The sequence below is a fragment of the Manihot esculenta genome, chromosome 6 (genome assembly GCF_001659605.2).
Source record: "Manihot esculenta cultivar AM560-2 chromosome 6, M.esculenta_v8, whole genome shotgun sequence".
NCBI lineage: Eukaryota > Viridiplantae > Streptophyta > Magnoliopsida > Malpighiales > Euphorbiaceae > Manihot > Manihot esculenta.
The window spans coordinates 27293342-27313962 of NC_035166.2; the positions used below are offsets into that span (position 1 = coordinate 27293342).

The window sequence follows — 20621 nt, forward strand, 5'->3', positions numbered from 1 at the left end:
AAATCAAATAAAAACGAACTTGGACAAAAAAATATTGCATTTAATTCACTTCAACGCAAATTAAATATGGATCTACTTAAATCTACCCAAAAAGGAAAGTATCAAAACCCCACAAATAGAATCTGAAAAGAAAAATGTAAATTTCTCTCAGATCAGAAACATGGACGAAAATTCTGGTGTTACAAGAAGGATTTGACATCAAATCAATTTAGATGCAATTGCCCTAAATGTGCACTTTAGGAAATAGCAGGCAGAATTTCTTTTATCTCCTAATCTGGATTCAACCAAATTCAAAATTCAAAATTCAAATTGATTCCCATAAATTACTGCAATTAATTAAGATAGGTAAGGCAATATAGATGAAAAAGGAAGCATATCATAATTTCGGCTAGATCAAGGTAAATAAGGCAAAGGCGATGTTTTTTTTTTTTTTTTTGGATTTCGATTTTTTTTTTTTGATGATTAATAATCAAGAAGATGCAGTCATGGACACACAAGCTTTCACCGAAAACAACAAGGAAGAAAATAAAAACTCAAAAACCCTAGATCCTAAGATAAATCAGAATTTACCTCACTTTGGCTCTGATACCAACTGACGCGGAACCCTATGGCACAAGTCTCAAACCCACACGCACAAGTAGATATGGAATCCATAGATTTGATAAACTCACCTCCTATGGCACCCCAAACTTAGAGAAGCTGAAACACCAATGATCGAAGGATTTAGATGAGAATCCGACAAACGCCACAACGAATAGTTGATAAGTTAGCCAAGATTCTTGGTGCAATTGATGAAAGCAAATCCTCACTCTCACTCTCACTCTCACTCAAAGCAATACATGCCAAAGACATGAAAAAAATTCTGAAATATTTGATTAAAAGCTGTCTCTTACAATTGTTTCTTATCCTTATATAGTAAGGAGAAAAACAAATAAAACCCTAAGACACTCTTCTTGGACCTGACTTAAACACATAAGGCCCAAACCCAATCACACACTAAAATAACACATAAGTATTAAAACATAAGCCCAAAACATGGCCCAACATTCTAAAACTTAAAAGATAAAGTATGGCCAGAATACAAGCCCAAACAAAACTAAAATAAAACAAGTGTTAAATAATAAAAATATAGCAAACCCATCATAACAAAGCTGAGTCTTCACAAAAGTCTTACTTGATCTTCACTTTAGGCTTCCTTTTGTGTAGTTTTAGCCCATAGGTTTGATTAGGCTCCCTAAGCCTATGATTGCAAGTATTGCACCAAATCTGTCCCATATGAGTTGAAGCACTCCCCAAATATATATAGATCATATGAATATGATTTTGAACTCCTTTTAGATCCATTTGAATGACATAAGTTTGCTCCACACCATTGTTAGAAATTTGCCCTATTGAATCCGTATCAGATGCGGTCCTGCAGGAGCGTCTGCTAAATTTGATTTATGATATTTTTCACAGTATGAGATATTTCATGGTTTTAAATGCTGGATGGACTCTGCATAATGATTAAAGAATTGAAAACTTTTCATGGTTGGGTAAAAGGTAACTGGCGATTGTACCACAAGATGAAGCCTGCAAATACCACTGCAAAGGGTTCTTTGTTATTTTTCCTTTGGAAATTGATTCGGTGCATGTGCTTACACAACTTATCAGCCGTTGGGTTGAAATCTTTCGTCTGAGCCAACAGTTGACAATTCGATGCAAATGAAAGTTCATGTGACAGAATCATTTCCTTTTAAGTTAACCCGTTCTTTTACTGAAAGCATGCCTAATGGTGATAAAATTCTGATTTGAGAGAAAATGAAAAACTGCATTCTTTTTATGAGCTGGATTAACTAACTTACCAAAATAAGTTACAGCTCAAAGGAACTTCTAGAAGCTCCTACTGATAACCCTCTACAACCACAAGCTGTTCAGTGGATTGCTTCATCCTTGATTATTAAACTTTTGCTTTTTGTTCCCTCCACTCACATACCCTTTATTTGCTTCTTTTAAGATGGCATATATGGCCTTGTTGTCTCTCTTCTCTAGTTAGTTTGCTGAGAAAGAAATAGACCATTCAATATCTTTCCAGATTCCAATTCAACTGGATCACTACGTGATCTTAGCCCGGATTTTTAGAGTTTATGCCTTCAATATATTCCTCGGATTCCTGCAAAATATAGCATCGGTATAGATCTGAGAGCTGATGCAAAGTAATTTATAACTGAATTTCCAAGTTAAGGATACCTTATAACAGACCTTTTTACGTTGATTATTAGATATCCAATTTGGTAAATGATTGTCTGGTTCATCTCTTTATATTTGGTGGTACTCAGCTTTTGCCAGATGGAGTTTGTGTATGAATTCTAGGATCCCTGTTGATGAGATCTGTATCACGCAATTAATGTAGGAAATTGTTTAGTTTAACACTTGCTTTGCATTTCCAGTGAAAACGTCTGTGCAGAGTTGATGCTACTGCCACTTTTTGCATAGAAAGACAACACAGGATAGTTTATCTGCCTAGTTTTTTCTTTTTTCTTTTTCCTTTTCTCTTTTCATTGTTTTTTGAAACATAAATTTGAGTGCATTACAGTGTGAAGTTGTTCTTGGATTTTAGGAAACAGTGTACAACTGTGTTTCACTTGAAAGTGAGTAAACATCTGCTTTCTGTGTGATTGGAACAGTTTAAAGAACACATCTTTTCGTGGACGATCCAATTTATTTTGCAGAGCAGTTGAGTCGGTTAGATCTTTGGCTTCCCTGTTCCCCTCTGAGGATGGTCCGTTAAACAAATCCAGCCCGAGTTTGCTAAAGCTTTACTCAGCTCAATTCTTTTGCAGTCATAGCCTCTTGGTATAAAAGTTGCTGGGGAAATGGCAATTTTTAATTACTACTTTATAAATTTGCGCAATTTAATGCAAAGCCTCCCCCCTTCTAAACCCACCCTCCCCCCACACAAAATAAATTTTAAAAAAATTCAGATTTTACTAAAGGATATTTATAATAAAAATATTTCATTATTTTGATATTTTGTTTAAATAAAATTTTAATACTTATTAACGGTGAAATTAAATTTGGTCCAAAAGTTAATATGGTGAAGAGGCTGAATTTATAAAACATTAACTCAACTATTGAGTAATTAAAACAAAATTGCTTATCAATTAACCAATGATTTTTAAATGAATGTGAATATAATATTTATTAATTTAAATATATTTAATTAATTTAGATTAATGATTAAAAATTCAATATTTATTAGGTTACTGTATTTCTAACAGTATTTTAAATTTTATATAAAGATATTTAATTTTAAATATTATAATTGAATATTTTTAGTATTTAAGTAATAGATAAAAAAATAATAAAATATACACATTAACACTTATGAAAACTTAATTATATGTTTAGAACGCTTTTTCATATGTTGACTTCAAATGAAATGGTATATGTTAAATCTTGTGCCCTTTTAAGTAATTTTTAAAATGAATTAAATCTGATTTATTTTTAAAAATGGTATCAGAGTTTTTCATTTAGCATTTAACCTCACATAAGTGTTGAAATTAGGCTAGTTTTTAAGGGTGGATTTTTCTTAAAAGTGTAACCATGATGATTATAATCTGGCTTACTCTGTTTCAAGGGCAATTAATTGAAGTTATTGATATCCACCTCCAATTGGGATGCTTGTGGTATTGCAGACTTTGGCTTTTGTTGACTATTAGGAAAAAAAAATACACATGTATTCTGATATAACATTGAACTTCCAAAGAATTGTATTGGCTTAGCATTCTGCGAAATACGTATGGTATTTATAAAATCAAAGTTGGGGATGGTCAACTCAACATTGTTAATTAAGGCATAAAAAACACAACATCAAACTAATTAATTACAATTAGTAATTAAATTAAAATTGATAATGACCCTAATGACACCATCTTGCTCATGTATTCCTTACTGTCATATGCCGACAAAAATGTTTTAGGTATTCTTATTAATTCCAATCATATGCAAATTAATATAATATTTTTGTACTTGTCTCTCTCTCTATCTTTATAAATATTAATTAGACTTTATAACAATAATAAGAAGATAACGATTGCAGCCACTGAGATTCGATAAACTTGTGTAGGTTTAATTATGCCTCACTAAATAATTTCATTTATTCATTGACTGTCATTGAATGGTCGAACAATATATTGTTTTGATTTAAATATTATTTAAGATGAAAAAAAAATTGTGAATGATGAAAGAAACATTCTGTGTAAAGTCAATTCTAAATTTATATGCAAGTCTTTGAAAATATATTTAACAGAATAGTTACAAAATGTAATTAGCTAGCTCAAACTTTTGCAATAAATATTTATTTTGAAATCAAAATCAATTTTTAATTATTTTTAATTTGTGAAAAATTTTACGTTTTTAAACCCTTACACATATATTTAATTTGTGAAATCAAAACCCTTAATTTGTGTTTCCTATGCTTGGTGATGGCTTGGCATTTTTGTATTTTTTTTTTTAAAAAAAAGCAAAAAAGATATTGTTATTAAAAAATAGCATAGAAAATTGAAATATATGTGCATTCTGCGCTGGGAGATATGAAGGAGTGGACCATGACATATATACAAAAGGACTAATTTATTAATTACTTTGCATTGTTTGATACCATGCTTACTATAATTGATTATTTTTTTATTTATATATTTAAAAATCAACGAGAGTTGTTAAGAGTTTTTTTTTATATAATTATTTATTTTTTATAAGAGTGAAAGAATGAATGTTGTTTATTTTTGAAGGGTGATTTAGAAATTAAAGACGTAATTATGTTGAACACATAGCAGCACCCTATTGCACAGACGGCTTCCCTTTGTATTCTCTATTCACACTCACTGTCCTTTTACCCTTTTTCTTTATTAATTCAATTTTATTTTAAATTAAACAACAATTAAATGTCTATTCATAAGTACTTCCTCACTCAGTCTTGTTCTCTGAAAGGGAACATGTCAAAAGCTTTCAAATACAAAAAATGGCCAGCAAATCAGAAAACTCTCATAAAAAATATCAGAATAATTTTGGAAATTTTCCACCACTTTTTTTTTTTTCTTCTACCGGGAATGAGACAGATTCAATTAAATATATAAAAGACAAGTTATGTTTATGTAAACAGAAAAAAATAAGTAATGGAAATATCTAAAGCACAAAATAATAATAATAATAATGATAATAAAGAAACTAAAATAAACCAGAACCGATTAAAAGATTAAATTGGATTGGGATTAATTTGGGATTGACTTGTATTTAAATAAAAGCAAAAATAGCCTGCTGCCTTCAACTTGGACAAACCAAACACTGTGTTAAGTCATGTTTGACAATTTATATATGGCCGGTGATTTTAGTGCCTAATAATGAATACAAGTTCTTCTATTTCACAAAAATATAATTGCATAATTCAATTTCCATTTTTATTATATGAATATATTTTTAATTGTTAAAGGTTAATTATTTGAATAATTATATTAATAAGAAAATACGTTATATTTCAAATTTAATGCAATGTGAAAATGCATGGAGTATATAACCTTGTTTTTTATTTAACTATACTAATAAATTAACCCACTTGAAAGTAGTGAAAAAGAAATACAAACTGGATATTGTCTAACATCAAAATCTTTTCATGGCCCCTCAAATTTGTTATATATAAGGTAAATTAATTATTTTTAAAATTTATATTAATCTTAATTCTTAATTTTAGCCGGTAATTAAACAATGGCTTTTTTCCCCCTTTTTCTAAATTAAAATAGGAAATTATGAGAATTGTTTCAACTCTGCTACAGTTACCATCAGCCATCGACCTGGTTAAGCTGATAACTGCAAACAATGACTTTTCTTAAATATGATGTAATTTAGTTTTTCAAACGTGATGTGAGACTTAGCTTTTATGAACTTACTACGTATATCAAACTTGTTTCGCATTTGATTCTGGAAATTTTCAGTTGATTAATATAACACATACGTAAACAAAGCATTCGTAAAAAATCAACACTTAATCACCTCTTGTTGAAGAAAAGAATTCATTCTTCAATTCTCTTTTCACAGTGATGATATATGGCTCAATAGTCCTACTCATACCATATAATTAATACATAATTACTCTGTAATTCAACACCAAAATCCCAATTTGATCATGTCAACTTTTTTCCCATTTCTGGCATGTGGAATATATTAAAATTTTTAATGCATTTTGTAGCTATTTATTAAAATATATTTCAGAGTTAGTAGGTGGGCAAGTGTTTTATTTTATTTTGTTTAATTCTGAAAGAAGAATAAGATAATGGGTTTGACATGTAGCTAGCTAGAAGGTTGGTGGTTTCATTGATTAGAAGAAGCATACATATACGTGTCCTTTTTCTTTTCTTTTTAAACTAAAAAAAAAATACAATCTGTCAAAGGATCAAAACCCATCATCTTTTTATTAACAATGATTAAGAAGAATATGTTTCCTAACATTAATGAATGTCAACGACTTTGATTTTGTGTTTTTGCCTCTTATGTCCCACATTGATTTTCCTTTTAATTATATATATATATATATATATATATATATATATATATATATATATATACATGTACGTCTTCTCCTACATTAGAAATTTATATATATATATATATAATGTATTCTCTTGATTAAAAATCATTTTTTTAATACTCAGTGGTGTGATAGAAAAATATAGTTGTGCTGTAATTAATTAAACTTACAAAAAAAATGTGAGGTGATTGACGCATGCAGCAGCCATTCTGACGCTCAAATCAGTAAGTTTAAATATTAGTGTAAGAGAATTGTGTACTTTTATCCTTATGATCATTAGCTTTTATACTAGATGGAGTTAATATAATATTTTCTGAAAATTTGAATGATGTGACTGGCTAATTGATAAGGGGTCTTGCAGGCTAATCAGCTGATGATCCTGCAATTATAAATATAATGAAGATCTACTAGATTATCTCTAATGCTAACTTAAAGTGAATATTCGGTCTGCTCTGGAATGGGTGAGTTTTGATGAAGAGTTGGGTACTACGGTTGTCCGGATTTTTCTTTCTACGGGTGGGACCGTGTATTGGTTTGTCAGATCATTGTCACGTGGTCCTGTCTTATAGTGACAGCTTATTGCTTATTTTGCGCGATTGTTGTGTAACATTAAAGGTCCCCCGCTAGTTTTCGATTATTTAGATTTGAGGTGAAAGTTATCTTCATGATCTAAAATACGTGGCTTGTTTAAATTAGCCTTCCATACTCGCATCGCTTTGTCTGCTCCTACCCATAAATGACCATTGTCTTGTGGCCGTAAATAATAAATTGAGCTTAACACCCAGGCATGACTTAAAAATATTATTAATCCGGACCGATACTTGGTCGTTATCCTGGTGGCCTGGTCGTAAAATGTGTCACGATCCTAAAGTGTAAATCATACTAGCTGTCTGAGTAGAACCATGCGACCTTAGTTCAGCCCTCACGTACTTTCGAATATTTCTTGCTCTGACCAATCTTGACGAGCTTGTGGTCATTGTCTTTCTAGCAAACTTTACTCACTCGCTTAGCAGACCGTTTTGCCGATTGTCAAAAAATCTTGCCAGCCTACAATGAGCCTTCTTCCTTTTAAAAAGTTTTCGATTTCTGGGAATAATTGCAAGAGCAGTGTCAAATGTCTTGGAGACTTTTTGGGACTAACATCTGATTGGTCAGCTTGGCGCATTTCGCTTTGTGGTCTGGGCATGAAATATCTTAAAAACATCTTGTGAAGTAGGGCTAATACCCGATTGGTCGGTCTGACGTATTCCCATCTTGTGGCTTGAGCATGAAATGCTTTAGAAATATCTTGTAAAGCGGGGCTAATGCCTAGTTGGTCGGCCTAGTGCATATCCACCTTATAGCCAAGGCATGAAATGCATTAGAATCATCTTGTGAAATGGGGTTAACGCTCTGTTGGTCGGTCTAGTATAACTTGTTTTATGACCTGACATTAATACTTTAGAAATATCTTGTGAATCAGGACTTACATCAAACTGGTCGGCCCGGCGTAATTTGTCTTATGGCCTGGCATGAATGCCTTAGAAATATCTTGTGAAGTGAAGCTAACACTAGGTTGGTTGGCCTGGCGTAACTTGCCTTATGGCCTAACATAAATGCCTTGATAAATGGGACCAACGCTTGGTCTTCTGGCCTAGCAAAACCGGCCTTATGGTCTAGCACTAATGCCTTGATTAGTGGGACCAATGCTCAATTTTCTAGTTTGGCGGAACCCGTCTTGTGGTCTGACACTAATGTCTTGATTAGTGAGACTAACGCCCAGTCTTCTAGTCTAGTGTAACCCACCTTGAAGCCTTGTTTAGTGGGTCTAATGTCTGGATGGCCTAGCGATTGTCTTATGGCCTTTGTTTTAGTGATCTGACACCCGAATTGCCTAGTGGTTGTCTTATGACCTTTGTTTTAGTGGGTCCAACATTCAGATAGCCTGGTGGTTGCCTTATGACCTTTTTAGTGCTCTTTTATCCTTTTAAAGAAAGCAACCCTTCACCCCTTGTCACTAAACATCACAAAATATGAAAAATGTATTATTAACTATTATTAATAAAATTTTCTTAGATTACAAATATTTCAAGGAATGACTCGGTCATCTAGCTTAGCTAGCTTACAAGACCCTAGATGAATAACATTCGGAATCCTAAATAGTCCTTTCCAGTCTTTGCCCAATTTATCAAACTTGGTATCTGCTACTTCTTTTTCTTTTAAGTACCGAGTCTCCATAGTTGAGTCCTATAATTACATTAATAACCCTTGATAGATCCTCTGTCAAGGGTGGTTACCTTGCGCTCGGATCTCCTACTCTTCCTTATGAACTTTCAAAGTGTGTCGTTTCTTACTAACCTCTCGATCCTGTCTTTCAACTGTCAATATTCTTTTGTTACATGTCCGTGGTTTTCATGAAAACGGCAGTATCTGGTCCTGTCTCACCTTCTGGCTTTTTTAGAGTCGAGCTTGGGAGGCCACCTAATTTTCTTGTCGTTTTTTCTAATTCACATTACAACATGTGTTCGTGAAACATTCAATAGAGTATAATAATTATACTTATCTTTTATCGTTTTTCCTAATCCACATTAGAATATGTGTTCGTGAGACATTCAATGAAATATAATATTTATATTTATATCGATCATTTTAAAGTTTATGAAATAAAACATTAATTAAAATAAATTCGTTTGAAATTTTTTTCATCTCAAACAGAAGATAAGAGTTATTATAAATTTAAATTTGGATCAAATAGGTGAATGAATACATCTGAATGGAGTAAGTAGTCTATCTTGCAAGGCTAAAACGGTAAGTATGGAGAGATAATTAAAATAACATTATAACGATAAAGAAGCCCTTTTATAGATTATAATTACCTTTTCGAGTGTTGGAAGAGCAAAATTTATACCTACACCAATTACATTTTAAAAACTCAATTATATAGTAACCCAATTGGTTTTAGGCTTTAATCCACTAAATCAGTGCTTAGGGTATTAAACTTGTACTTGTCTTTAATTTGAAAGTTATTATTTTTTCTTTTTAATAAAAATAATTATAATCAAAATAAGGTTAATTAATATTTCGTTCCATTTATATCTATGAATATTCTTTATTTCTTTTTCTTTTTCTATATGGATATTTTCTTTTTTTATCCTATTTTTCTTTTCCTTAAACAAGTTTTTCTTTTTCTTTTTTTATGTTTTAAAAAAAACTTCTATAGGTTTCCATATTATTATTAATTATTTTCATTTTCTAGTGCAAATTGGAAATATTAAAAATTGAATTATTTAAATAAAATTGCAACAAAAAATTTTAGTTTGATTTAAATTATTAAAATTAAAACAACTGATTAGATTATAATTTCACATAAACGTTAATAAATTATATAACTAAGCAGACTACATATTATATTAAAATTTTCAATTTATCCAATTTCGAATTTTCACTTAGACTGAATTTATAATTTAAATGCATAAATAAATTTTATAGAAATTACAATAACTCATTTTTTTTATTTAATGATCTAAAAATTTTAAATTTTACAAGAATATTAATACTACAATTATTTCATTTTTTATTTTTTAAAAAAGAATCATCTTATGCTTGCTTGTATGCAGACAAGTATATGTTTTATAATTCCTTAGTTGTATTTTTAATATGTTAGACCTTAACTAATCTTTGCTTTATATACCAAAGCCTTTATGCATCAAAACAACTCTCTCTGTCTCTCTTCCTCAAAAACAAGTCATAAACTTGTCATTATCAGCTCCGATCCATTTTCCTTTTTGTGGCTAAATGGGTTGCAAGTCCTCAGACAAGCCAAAGCAAAAGCCAAAGCACAGGAAGGGCTTGTGGTCACCTGATGAAGATCAAAGGCTCAGAAACTACGTCCTCAAACATGGCCATGGCTGTTGGAGCTCCGTCCCCATTAACGCTGGTGAGTTTACTCACACTCCTTCCATTCATTATCTTTCTCTATGGCTGTAGGAACACCACACTCGATAATGCAGCAAATGGAATACGCATCAAATAATCATATATACAGCACAAGTTATGCTGATACATATAAAGCAATCACTTAGCTATAATTGTATTTCTTCTTCTTCTTCTTCTTCAGAATTAATTCCAATTAATATACATGGATCCCTTTTATATATATCAAATGGATATAGAGCATTCTACAACACCTATTGTTTTCTTTTTGTTATATGTTTCCTGGAAATGGAAATCATTCTGGAATTTCCTCCACCGATACTGATCTAACCTCGGAAAAGCACTTGCTTTAATTGCAGATTGATGGGAATAGTTTTCAGATTTATTTATGATATTTTTTGTTTTTATAATCAATATGTGTTTTAATGCCGTTTCTGACTCTGATAATTCTTTAATTGCTACAGGTAATATTCTTTTAGAAAGTCAATTTTTTTAACGTCACAAAGATAATGAAAATCCCTCGTCCTCTTCCACGCTTCAGCTAATGCATTTTTTTTTTTTTTTTTGATGGGAGCCTGAGTCATTCAAAACGTATAGAAAAGTAATAAATTATTTCTAGTGTAGGTTAATACCATACCATATCGCAGCATGAAGTGTAATCATGATCATATGAAAACCTACGGACTGTTAATTAGCTAAGTTCCAGAGGTTGAAATTCGAAAAAGACTTCTAGTTACAATTACTGAACTACCCTATTATAGTTGACTTACATGGATTTTTGTTATGGATTTATTCATGCAGGCCTGCAGAGGAACGGGAAGAGCTGCAGATTGAGGTGGATTAATTACTTGAGACCAGGACTCAAACGAGGCTTGTTTTCTTCACAAGAAGAGGAGACAATCCTCACCCTCCATCGCTTGTTAGGCAACAAGTAAGCAAGAATACTAAATTTTCATTTATTTTTATTTAATACACATGTACCCTTATTTATCAATTTACCTCAAACTCTACGATTAGGGGATACTCTCCCAGCTAGTCTTATCCCCAACAACCCCACAAATAAATAAATAATTTAATTTCTTTAACGTGCCTTTATATTTTGTAACTGAGTAGGTGGTCTCAAATAGCACAGCATTTGCCTGGAAGAACAGATAATGAGATAAAGAATTACTGGCATTCCCATTTGAAGAAAAAGGTGCTCAAAGGTGATCAAGGAACAAAGGAAGCCAATGTATACAACACAACCTCAGATAATTTGGATAATAATTCACCCAAGAAAATCACAATGATGCAAACTCCAGACTTTGAATCATTATTAATGAACATGGAAAACTCATCAACCGATGCAGATCAGTCGGTTCCACGGATGTCTGAATCTCCTAAACAACCCAACAGAAGCTCCTTGCCTAAGCTTATGTTTGCCGAGTGGCTTTCGCTCGACAGCTTTTCAAGTTTAAGCTGTGAGGGAATAATGAGTTCCAAGGATCAAAATGTCAGTTCCAGCTTCCAGGATAATTTCATGCAAGGTTGTTTCTTGAACGAGGGAACATTTGGCAATGGTGAGTATCGTAATTTGCTAAGCTATGCGTCCCCAGACGACATGTTTAGTTCACAGCTTAAATTTGAATGCCAGAGTTCAGGAAATGAACAGTTTGTTGATTTTAGCTGTGGAGAGGATATTTGTAGTGAGTTCAACATGAGGAGCGAGTTGAGGTATATATATGAACACTGAGCAGAGAACGTTAACGTTTCAGAGAAACTTCCAGGAAGAATGATCACTAATTGTACTTGATATGATAATTAATTAGTTTGGCTTAGTGTAATTAGTGGTTATTGGGAAGCATTGCTCTTTGAGAAACCATCAGCCATTTGTTTCAGAAATAAACAATTCATGCAATCTCTATTCATCTTTTTTGCTTAATTAATGCTTATTTTTACAGTTAATATATCTAAGTATTCCCATCAAGAAGAGAAGATTGATCTGAATTCTAATAATTAATTAAGGGTTTGCATTATATTATAATGTCGTTAGAAATTTCTATTTATGAAAATTGAATTGACAAAAATTGAAGAAAAATCAAGGCAGCTACACGCACCAAACAAGGTACAGCAACAGAAATTAATAGAAAATTTAGTCCTTAAAGGTTCTAGTTGTTCCATTGACTTTTTAATGAAAAAGAAAAGTATATAACACAGATGCCATTTTTTCCAGAAGTGATGCTGGGATTTATTATTTTTTTATTCAGTTGGGACTTCAAATAATATATATATGTAGGTACTAGATGATCACATTGATATAAAAAAATATATTATTTTGAGTAATTTATTTTTTTGAAATGAAAAACGAAAATGAGAGAGTAAAACTTGAGATCTCTCAGATTTATTTATATGTATTTAACACCAAATTAAGACTGAATGCTATATTGGATAAATCACAACAAATAATAAGAATTAGCAAATGATATTCAAACAAGTTCAGGACAGCTAGAAAATGCCTAACTAAATTTGCCTCATAACAGAGCCCTTTATATGAAATTAAGAATTTAGCGAAAATTTAATTTGATTAATTTTTTTTAATAATTCTTTTTGTTTTAAATACAAATATTCTTTTAATTTAAATTGTTTTCATTTAAAAAAATAAAATTTATATGAAATTATAAAAATTTATTAATTTTTTTTTTTTTACAATATAAATTATGCCAAACGTAAAGTATAAATGTCGCCTTGCCCTATCAATACTCGACAGGCATTGAAATGAGACCGCTGCAAAACCTGCGCAAAAAGAGTTGAAAAATTGGCAACAGAACGGAGGCTTGCAAAATAAAGTTTAAAAAAAAAAATTTCTTAAATCCTATTTGCGAAAAAAACATTTCATGTGAATCAAGTCTCTATCACATTTTATAAGTGTGGTAGGCTTTACCGCACTTATAAAATGTGATAGAAAGTGGTTAATATAAAAAAATAATTTTATAAAAATAGCACTTTTATAATGTGATAAAATTTTATTTAAATTTATTTTTAATAATTAAAATTCTACCGCAAACTAAAAGGACAATAAAATGTTAAATTTTACAATAATTGAAAATTTTTATAATTTTCAATAATTAAATTAATTTTTTAATTTACATATTACCGCACGTTCAAAGTCCGGTAATATCAATTTCTCATTTTTACATATTACCGCACTTTTAAGGTGCCGTAATAGTAGGGTTTATATTAAATATATTATATTAATTATATTTATTTATTTATATATAAAATTTATAGATAATTATAAAAATTATATTAATATTAATTATTTAATATAATTAAAATTTAATATAATAATGATCATATAAAAATTTATTTTAATAATTAAAATTATATATATATAACATTATAATTATATTTATTTAAATATAATATTATATATTTTATTTTTATTCATAGAATTTATTATTTTTATTAGAATTATATTTATAAATAAATAAATAAATATTTAAGAATCATAAAAATTTAAAAAAAAAACATATAAATAATTAAAATTATAGAATGTAATAAAAATAATATAATATAATTACAAATGATAAAATAAAAAAATAATGCTAATGATGTCCCAAATGTTCTCCCGTGCCACATGGACGTCCCCTTCGTTCATGTGGATGTCGAGTTCTATATGGCCGACAGTTACCACTTGTACCTTCAGTTTCAGCAGCAGCAGGATTAATATTAAGATCAGGAGCTACCGAGCTCGGATCTCGTGTTGCAGTATAATGCGATCGTAAATAGATATCATCAGATGTAAAAGTGGAGTACTGCTGGCCCGATGTGTACTGTACAAAACTGCCAGAGAATGGTTGTGTGTCTAGGCTAGATGAAGGAATATCCACAGAATGTCTAGCCGAAAATGCATTAATGGAGCTACCATGTTGTGCAAAAGCATCAAAGGTACTACCTATCGGGGTCTGCATTTGAAATGGATTATCTTGAATACCAATCTGCTGGAAGGACCACTGTGTTGGGGTTATATGAGGTGATGGCATATAACTACCATGTGTCCACGTAGTATATTGTGATCCACCTTCTTGTGGAACACTAGGTCCTGCTGAAAACTGTCCAATCTCACCAAATGATTGATGAGTGTGGAATGAAACGGGTGTCGGAATGATGACATTTGCCGGGACAGTAGTATGTATATCAGGATCAGCTTGTTGGCGAGAGCTACGTCTACGCCTAGGCCTCCTCGGCAGGTCAACAGGCTCTTCAGGGTCATCTGGTATAGGTTGCGCCCGAGGTGCTGGCTGTGGTGGAGGTATCTCTGTTATTCGTTTCTCTTCTTCCATAGCATAGAACATTGCTGTTGTTTGTCTTTCAATAAAATTTGTGCCCGGATTAGGAAACTGTCGATTAATTAAATGTATATTCTCGATACCATCCTCTTGTTAGCAAAATAAAAATTAAACATTGATATGTTTAAAAAAAATAAATATATGTAAATATAATGAATAATTAAATATTACCACAGTGCCAATAGCTGCACCACGATGCGATATTCATCGACGAGAAACTCGTCTATACCATTCGAGGTACTCTGAATGATAATGTAGTGGCCCATGTAATGGTGCTGTTTCAACCACCCTTTGCCATCTATCTTCCCAAATGGCAATCCAATGTGCATGAATTGTAATCCATCACTCTTCAGGCTGCTTCTACCAACCTTTTTAATCTCAATGTGTCTGTCGAATATAACACATAATTCTTCTCTGTCGATAACATATAATCGAAGACAATCCATGAACCATCCCCAGTTGTCACTATCCTCTTTTTCAACTAATGCAAATGCTAATGGAAAAATCATATTATTTCCATCAAGCCCAGTTGCACAAAGAATACAACCACTATATTTCCCATATAAAAAAGTTTCATCAACAAAGATGACTGGCCTACAAAACTTGAATCCTTCAATTGATTGTTGAAATGCCCAAAACATTCTATCAAACACTCTAACGTTCCCATCCAAACGACCTTCAATCCAGTGTGGATCATCTTCAATTGCGACAACTGTATCGGGATTGTAATTCACAAGAGCACGCATGAACTTACGCAATCTCCCATATGATTCCTCCCATCCACCAAAAATCTTTTCAATTGCAAATTATTTTTCCATCCATGTTTTTTTATAGGACGGTTCATATCCAACCTTATTTTTTATCTCAGCTTGAAGAGTGGTAACTTTCATATCTGGCTGTTCTTCGATCATGGGTAAGATAAATGCACAAATAAATCTAGAATCAAGGTGACCATGATCTTTACTAACACCTGCGTTTCTACATGTGTGCGGACCGTTATATCTTGTTATCTTCCAAACATCATCATTTTCTTTACGGGATGTACGAAGGTGCCATTGACAACCAGATAATTTGTCCTTACACTTGATCGAATAAGTCCTACTCTTAGTTTCATCATAACAAAATTGGTGATGTCGTAGCATATGATACTCTTTAGCATGACAGCCTCTCGAGATCTGAATATCATTCCTACAGAAAATTATTTCGACTTATCCCAAAACAGATTCGATGGATCTTTTGCATAAGGATCAACTCTCATTACATCAGAGTCGATTTCAGAATACGGAGGTGGAAATATCAATGGTCTAATAGGATTTTCATATCCACTATTAAAACACATTGAAGAATTTATATCATGATCATCCCCATCATTAAACTGAACACCTGGAATATCGTCTTCCTCGTCAATCCAAGGATCATCTCCATCTGTATCCAAATCATCAAGAAAATCAGTATCATCATCGTTTTCACCCTGGCCAACATCATGTGCATTGTGTTGTAATTCATGACACGTTTCTATCCCCACAACCGGACAATTATCATCCCGGAGATTGTCTTCACCTTCACCCTCCATAACGATTGGACAACTAGTTGAAGGCCCAACACCTCCATCTTCTGTTCTATGATGACGAGATAAAATATCTATATATAATACAATTGAATCTACTGGCCTGATTGTCGATATGTAGTCAAACATCATGTCCAATCTTCGTCATCACTTAGTTGTGCTAATCCATATTTAATGATACCATTATCCAATATCGGTTGTCTAAAAATAATCATTGTTATCATATCTTCATGCGTTGACAATTTCATAGCACGAACAATTTTAATCACTAATTCTTCATAATTCAATTTATTTTCGATACGAAACATTCTAGACTGTCCACCAACATAATCATATCCAATATCAATATTAACTATGTGCCCGTCCCAGTACACAGTACCATAACGCGGAGTAGTAATTTTTCTTCCTAATTCACCTAGTAGACAATAATAGTAGAATAAATTATGAATAAAAAAAAAAAAGCTAAATACATATATATCATAACACCATCCATATTTGCTATATAAAAAAATCACTCATTTCCTAATATTTTCTCAAAACAAAAAATCTACAACATTTACAATTATAAATTTTCCTCACTTTAATACTACCTTAATCCCTACAATTTTTGTCACAACAACCTATGTATATTAAATTAATTTTTAAAATACTAAAATTTTATATTTATTATAAATAATATAAATTTATTTCCTCACAAAATATTACTTTAAAATTTTAAATCAAATATATCTAACTAAATAATTTTTTATGCATTTCCTAATATTTTCTATACACAAAAAATTCACAACAAAATTTACATTTATAAATTTTTCATATTTTAATCCCTATATTTGTTTGTCCAAGACTCTATATATATTAAATTTCTTAAATAACTACATTTTCAGATTAATTATGAATATTATAAATTTATTTCACCACTTTTTATTTCATTAATTTTTTAAATAAAATAAATCTAACTAAATAATTTTTTTCTAATTTTCTTATATTTTCCCTACACAAAAAATTTACAACAACATTACATTTATAAATTTTTTCCTACTTTAATATTACCTTAATTCCTACAATTTTGCTCACAACAACTTATGTAAATTAAATTTTTTAAAAAATTAAATTTTCATATTTATTATGAATAATATAAATTTATTTCCCCACAAACCACCCTATTTTTTATACATTTCTTTTTTATTTATCACATTACTATAAATCAGAAATTTTTTTTCTCATTTTCTTATATTACTTTTAATAATTTTAAATAAATACAACTATACATTTTTTACTATTAATTACATACAAAATATAATTTTTTCAACAATATAAATATCTTACTAATTAATTAAATAAATAAAATATATCATATTTTTATAAATAATATTTAATTACTTACTTGTATGAAAATCAATCCCAAATCTCACGCGTCCACGAAGGCTGTATCCGAATAGAAAAAACTACAAAATACAACATTTACATTTATTAATAAATTTTTATTTATCTAAATTTCATAAAAAAAAATTAATATAACACGTACCTTTTTTGTTGAAAATTTGATGAGATGGGTTGTGCTGAGAGAAAATATTGAATTTTTTTTTTTGTTGATATGGATGGAGATGGGTTGAGAGAAAAGAAATATGGAGCAGGGAGGGAGGGAAGGTGGAGCAGGGAAGAAGGTGGCAGGAAGGTGGAGCAGGGAAGAAAGTGGCGTATGGAGCAGGAAGAAGATGGGGAGCAGGAAGAAGATGGGGTTTTATAGTGGGTTGGGGTAGAATATACTCTCTCCTCTATCGCACTTTTAAAGTGCGGTAGAGGACTTTCTTTGCTAGGTGTAGGAATCCCTGCACCTGGCAGAGATTCTACCGCACTTGTAAAGTGCGGTAGAAGGTAGGAGGCGTGCCTGTCTCCTGCTGACGGGGCAGAGACAAGACTTGTCTCTGCCTTCTCTGCCAGGTATAGGGATTCATGCACCTAGCAGAGCTCTACTGCACTTCAAAAAGTGCGGTAGATTTAAAAAAAAAATTATTACAAATTCTACCGCACTTCAAAAGTGCGGTATAATTTTTTTTATTTAAAAAAATTATAATTTTAGTTCAACGACTCTCTACCGCATTTTATAAGTGCGGTAAAGCCTACTGCACTTATAAAATGCGGTAAAGGCTTGATTTACTCTGGTTCAGGAAAATTTTTTCCACAAACTAGGGTTTAAAAAATATATATTTTTTTAACTTTATTTTGCAAAAAGCCCCTGAAAGTAAGCAAATGTTCCTTTGGGGAGCAAGAGAAGGCATGCAAAGAGTTGGGTGGAGTGGAGTTTTGTGAAGTGTAATAAAGATTCAGGGTTGGGTCTAAATTGGGCCTTGAGCAATGGGCTTTTCGGTGGATCCAAGAGGATAGAGAGAGCATAGTAAGAGAGACAAAAATTTTAATTCAACGTCAGCATACAATTGTAGCTGCAGCTTCACTTTCTAGGAGGCCAAATTCATTGTATTAAAACCACCACAAATTATTTTATGTTTCTTCTCTACTCATAATTATTAATTTTATATTTATTAAATACTAAATTACAAAAAAATATTTTTATTGTGTTTCAAAATTTATATGCATTTGATTTTTTTTCTTTTTTATTTAATTAAATTTTATAAAATAAAAATATGAAAATGAAATAATAACCGAAAAACTTGTAAAATAGTTATTGTACACATGTTTTATATACTAGTATTTAATGTGCATTGCATTTTTTTTATAATTATCGTGCATACTTTTATTTAATTTTTGTATATGCAGTTTGTTATTATTTTTTTCCTTATGATATAATATATTAATTTTCAATATTTAATTAAATTAGTGTTTTAAAATTTTAATGTAAATTATTACATAAAAATTACCTTATGTTGCTTTAATTTAATAAAAATTAAAAATAATTTAAGGAAAATATAAATGGATTATTAATGAAAGTTTGAATTCGTTTAAATTATTATTTAATTAAATAATTTAAATTTTTTCAAATTTAATATATTATAAAATTTATAATTTTTTGGAAAGCATTTATATTTTATAATAATATTAAAATTTTGCTTGTATTATATGAAAGTATGAAAAATATAAATGATTTTTTTTTATTCCACATAATATTATCCTTCATAACTTTACAACCTTATTAAACTCGTTATAATAATAAAAAAAAAAATATGTTTTTTAACTTCTTAATCTGATTATGCCCCCGAGCACGTTTTAGAAACTTTTTTGCCTTTTTAAGAAATCGGAATCTAAAATGTACTTTTTAATTAAAAAAATATTTTATATAATTTTTTAACGTATTAATTTTGTCATTATATTATAAAAAATTTTAAATATATTTTAAAGACCTTTTGCTGGTGAATAAACGCTATATTATTTTAACTTAACAAAATATATAAATAGTAACAAAAATTAAAAAAAATAATATATTGGTTTCATTTAAATTATTATTTAATTTTATAATTTTATATTTTATTTAAAATTTATTTATATCCTCTATTTTATAATTATTATTCATTTTACTTCTTTTAAAATATATTAAAAATATATATTTTTTAATTATATCTATTTTAAATGTATTAAATTTATTAAATATTAAAAAATATTTTAAAAACTTTCTTAAATTATAAAATAGAATTATAGTAATCAATTTATATATTATTATAATTAAAAATAATAATAAATAATTTTAAATAATAAAAATAATACATACTTTTGTGTGTGAAATTTTTAATTTATATATACTTTTTATATGATATATATATATTTTATATATTATTGAATCTTTTTTTGTTCTTATCTTAAAAAAAAAAAAAAATCGTTATTTTCTATAATTAAGAAACTTAACTCTATAAGTAATCGCCATGAAGCACATCATCCAACTTTTTAAAGTTTGTCTATTTTCACTTGATTATCAATAAATTGAACTTCAATTAATTCAGTTTAAATTTTAAATGAATGCAATTATGGACTTAGTCTAATTGTAACTATATTAAAATTGAATCAGGAAGTTTGAATTTAACTTTCCTAATTCCTTTACTCCTATTAAAAAAAATAAATTACGATTAAGTCTAAATTAATTTAAAATCAATTAATTAATTTAATATTGATTAAATTAAATTTTTATATTCCAAATAAAAATAAAATTAACCACTAAATTTGATTAAAATTAAAATTAAACTCACAATTGAATTATAAATTTATTTGATAAAAAAATATTATAATATAATATTTGATAAAGTAT

General features: G+C 29.8%; 1 protein-coding gene across 1 annotated transcript; it reads left to right on the plus strand.

Annotated features, from left to right (window-relative positions):
- The first annotated feature begins 10262 nt into the window (after nt 1–10262).
- Nucleotides 10263–12371, plus strand: LOC110618256 (transcription factor LAF1). The gene is made up of 3 exons (XM_021761392.2): nt 10263–10478; nt 11276–11405; nt 11588–12371. The coding sequence occupies exons 1-3, from the start codon at nt 10337–10339 to the stop codon at nt 12204–12206; spliced, it is 891 nt and encodes a 296-aa protein (XP_021617084.1). The 5' UTR covers nt 10263–10336; the 3' UTR covers nt 12207–12371.
- The last annotated feature ends 8250 nt before the right edge of the window (nt 12372–20621 follow it).

Excerpts from the sequence above, each read along its gene's own strand:
- LOC110618256 (XM_021761392.2), top strand. The coding sequence starts at position 10,337 with ATGGGTTGCAAGTCCTCAGACAAGCCAAAGCAAAAGCCAAAGCACAGG. Across the intron at positions 10,479-11,275 it reads CTCCGTCCCCATTAACGCTG|GCCTGCAGAGGAACGGGAAG; the intron begins GTGAGTTTACTC and ends TTATTCATGCAG. Across the intron at positions 11,406-11,587 it reads CATCGCTTGTTAGGCAACAA|GTGGTCTCAAATAGCACAGC; the intron begins GTAAGCAAGAAT and ends GTAACTGAGTAG.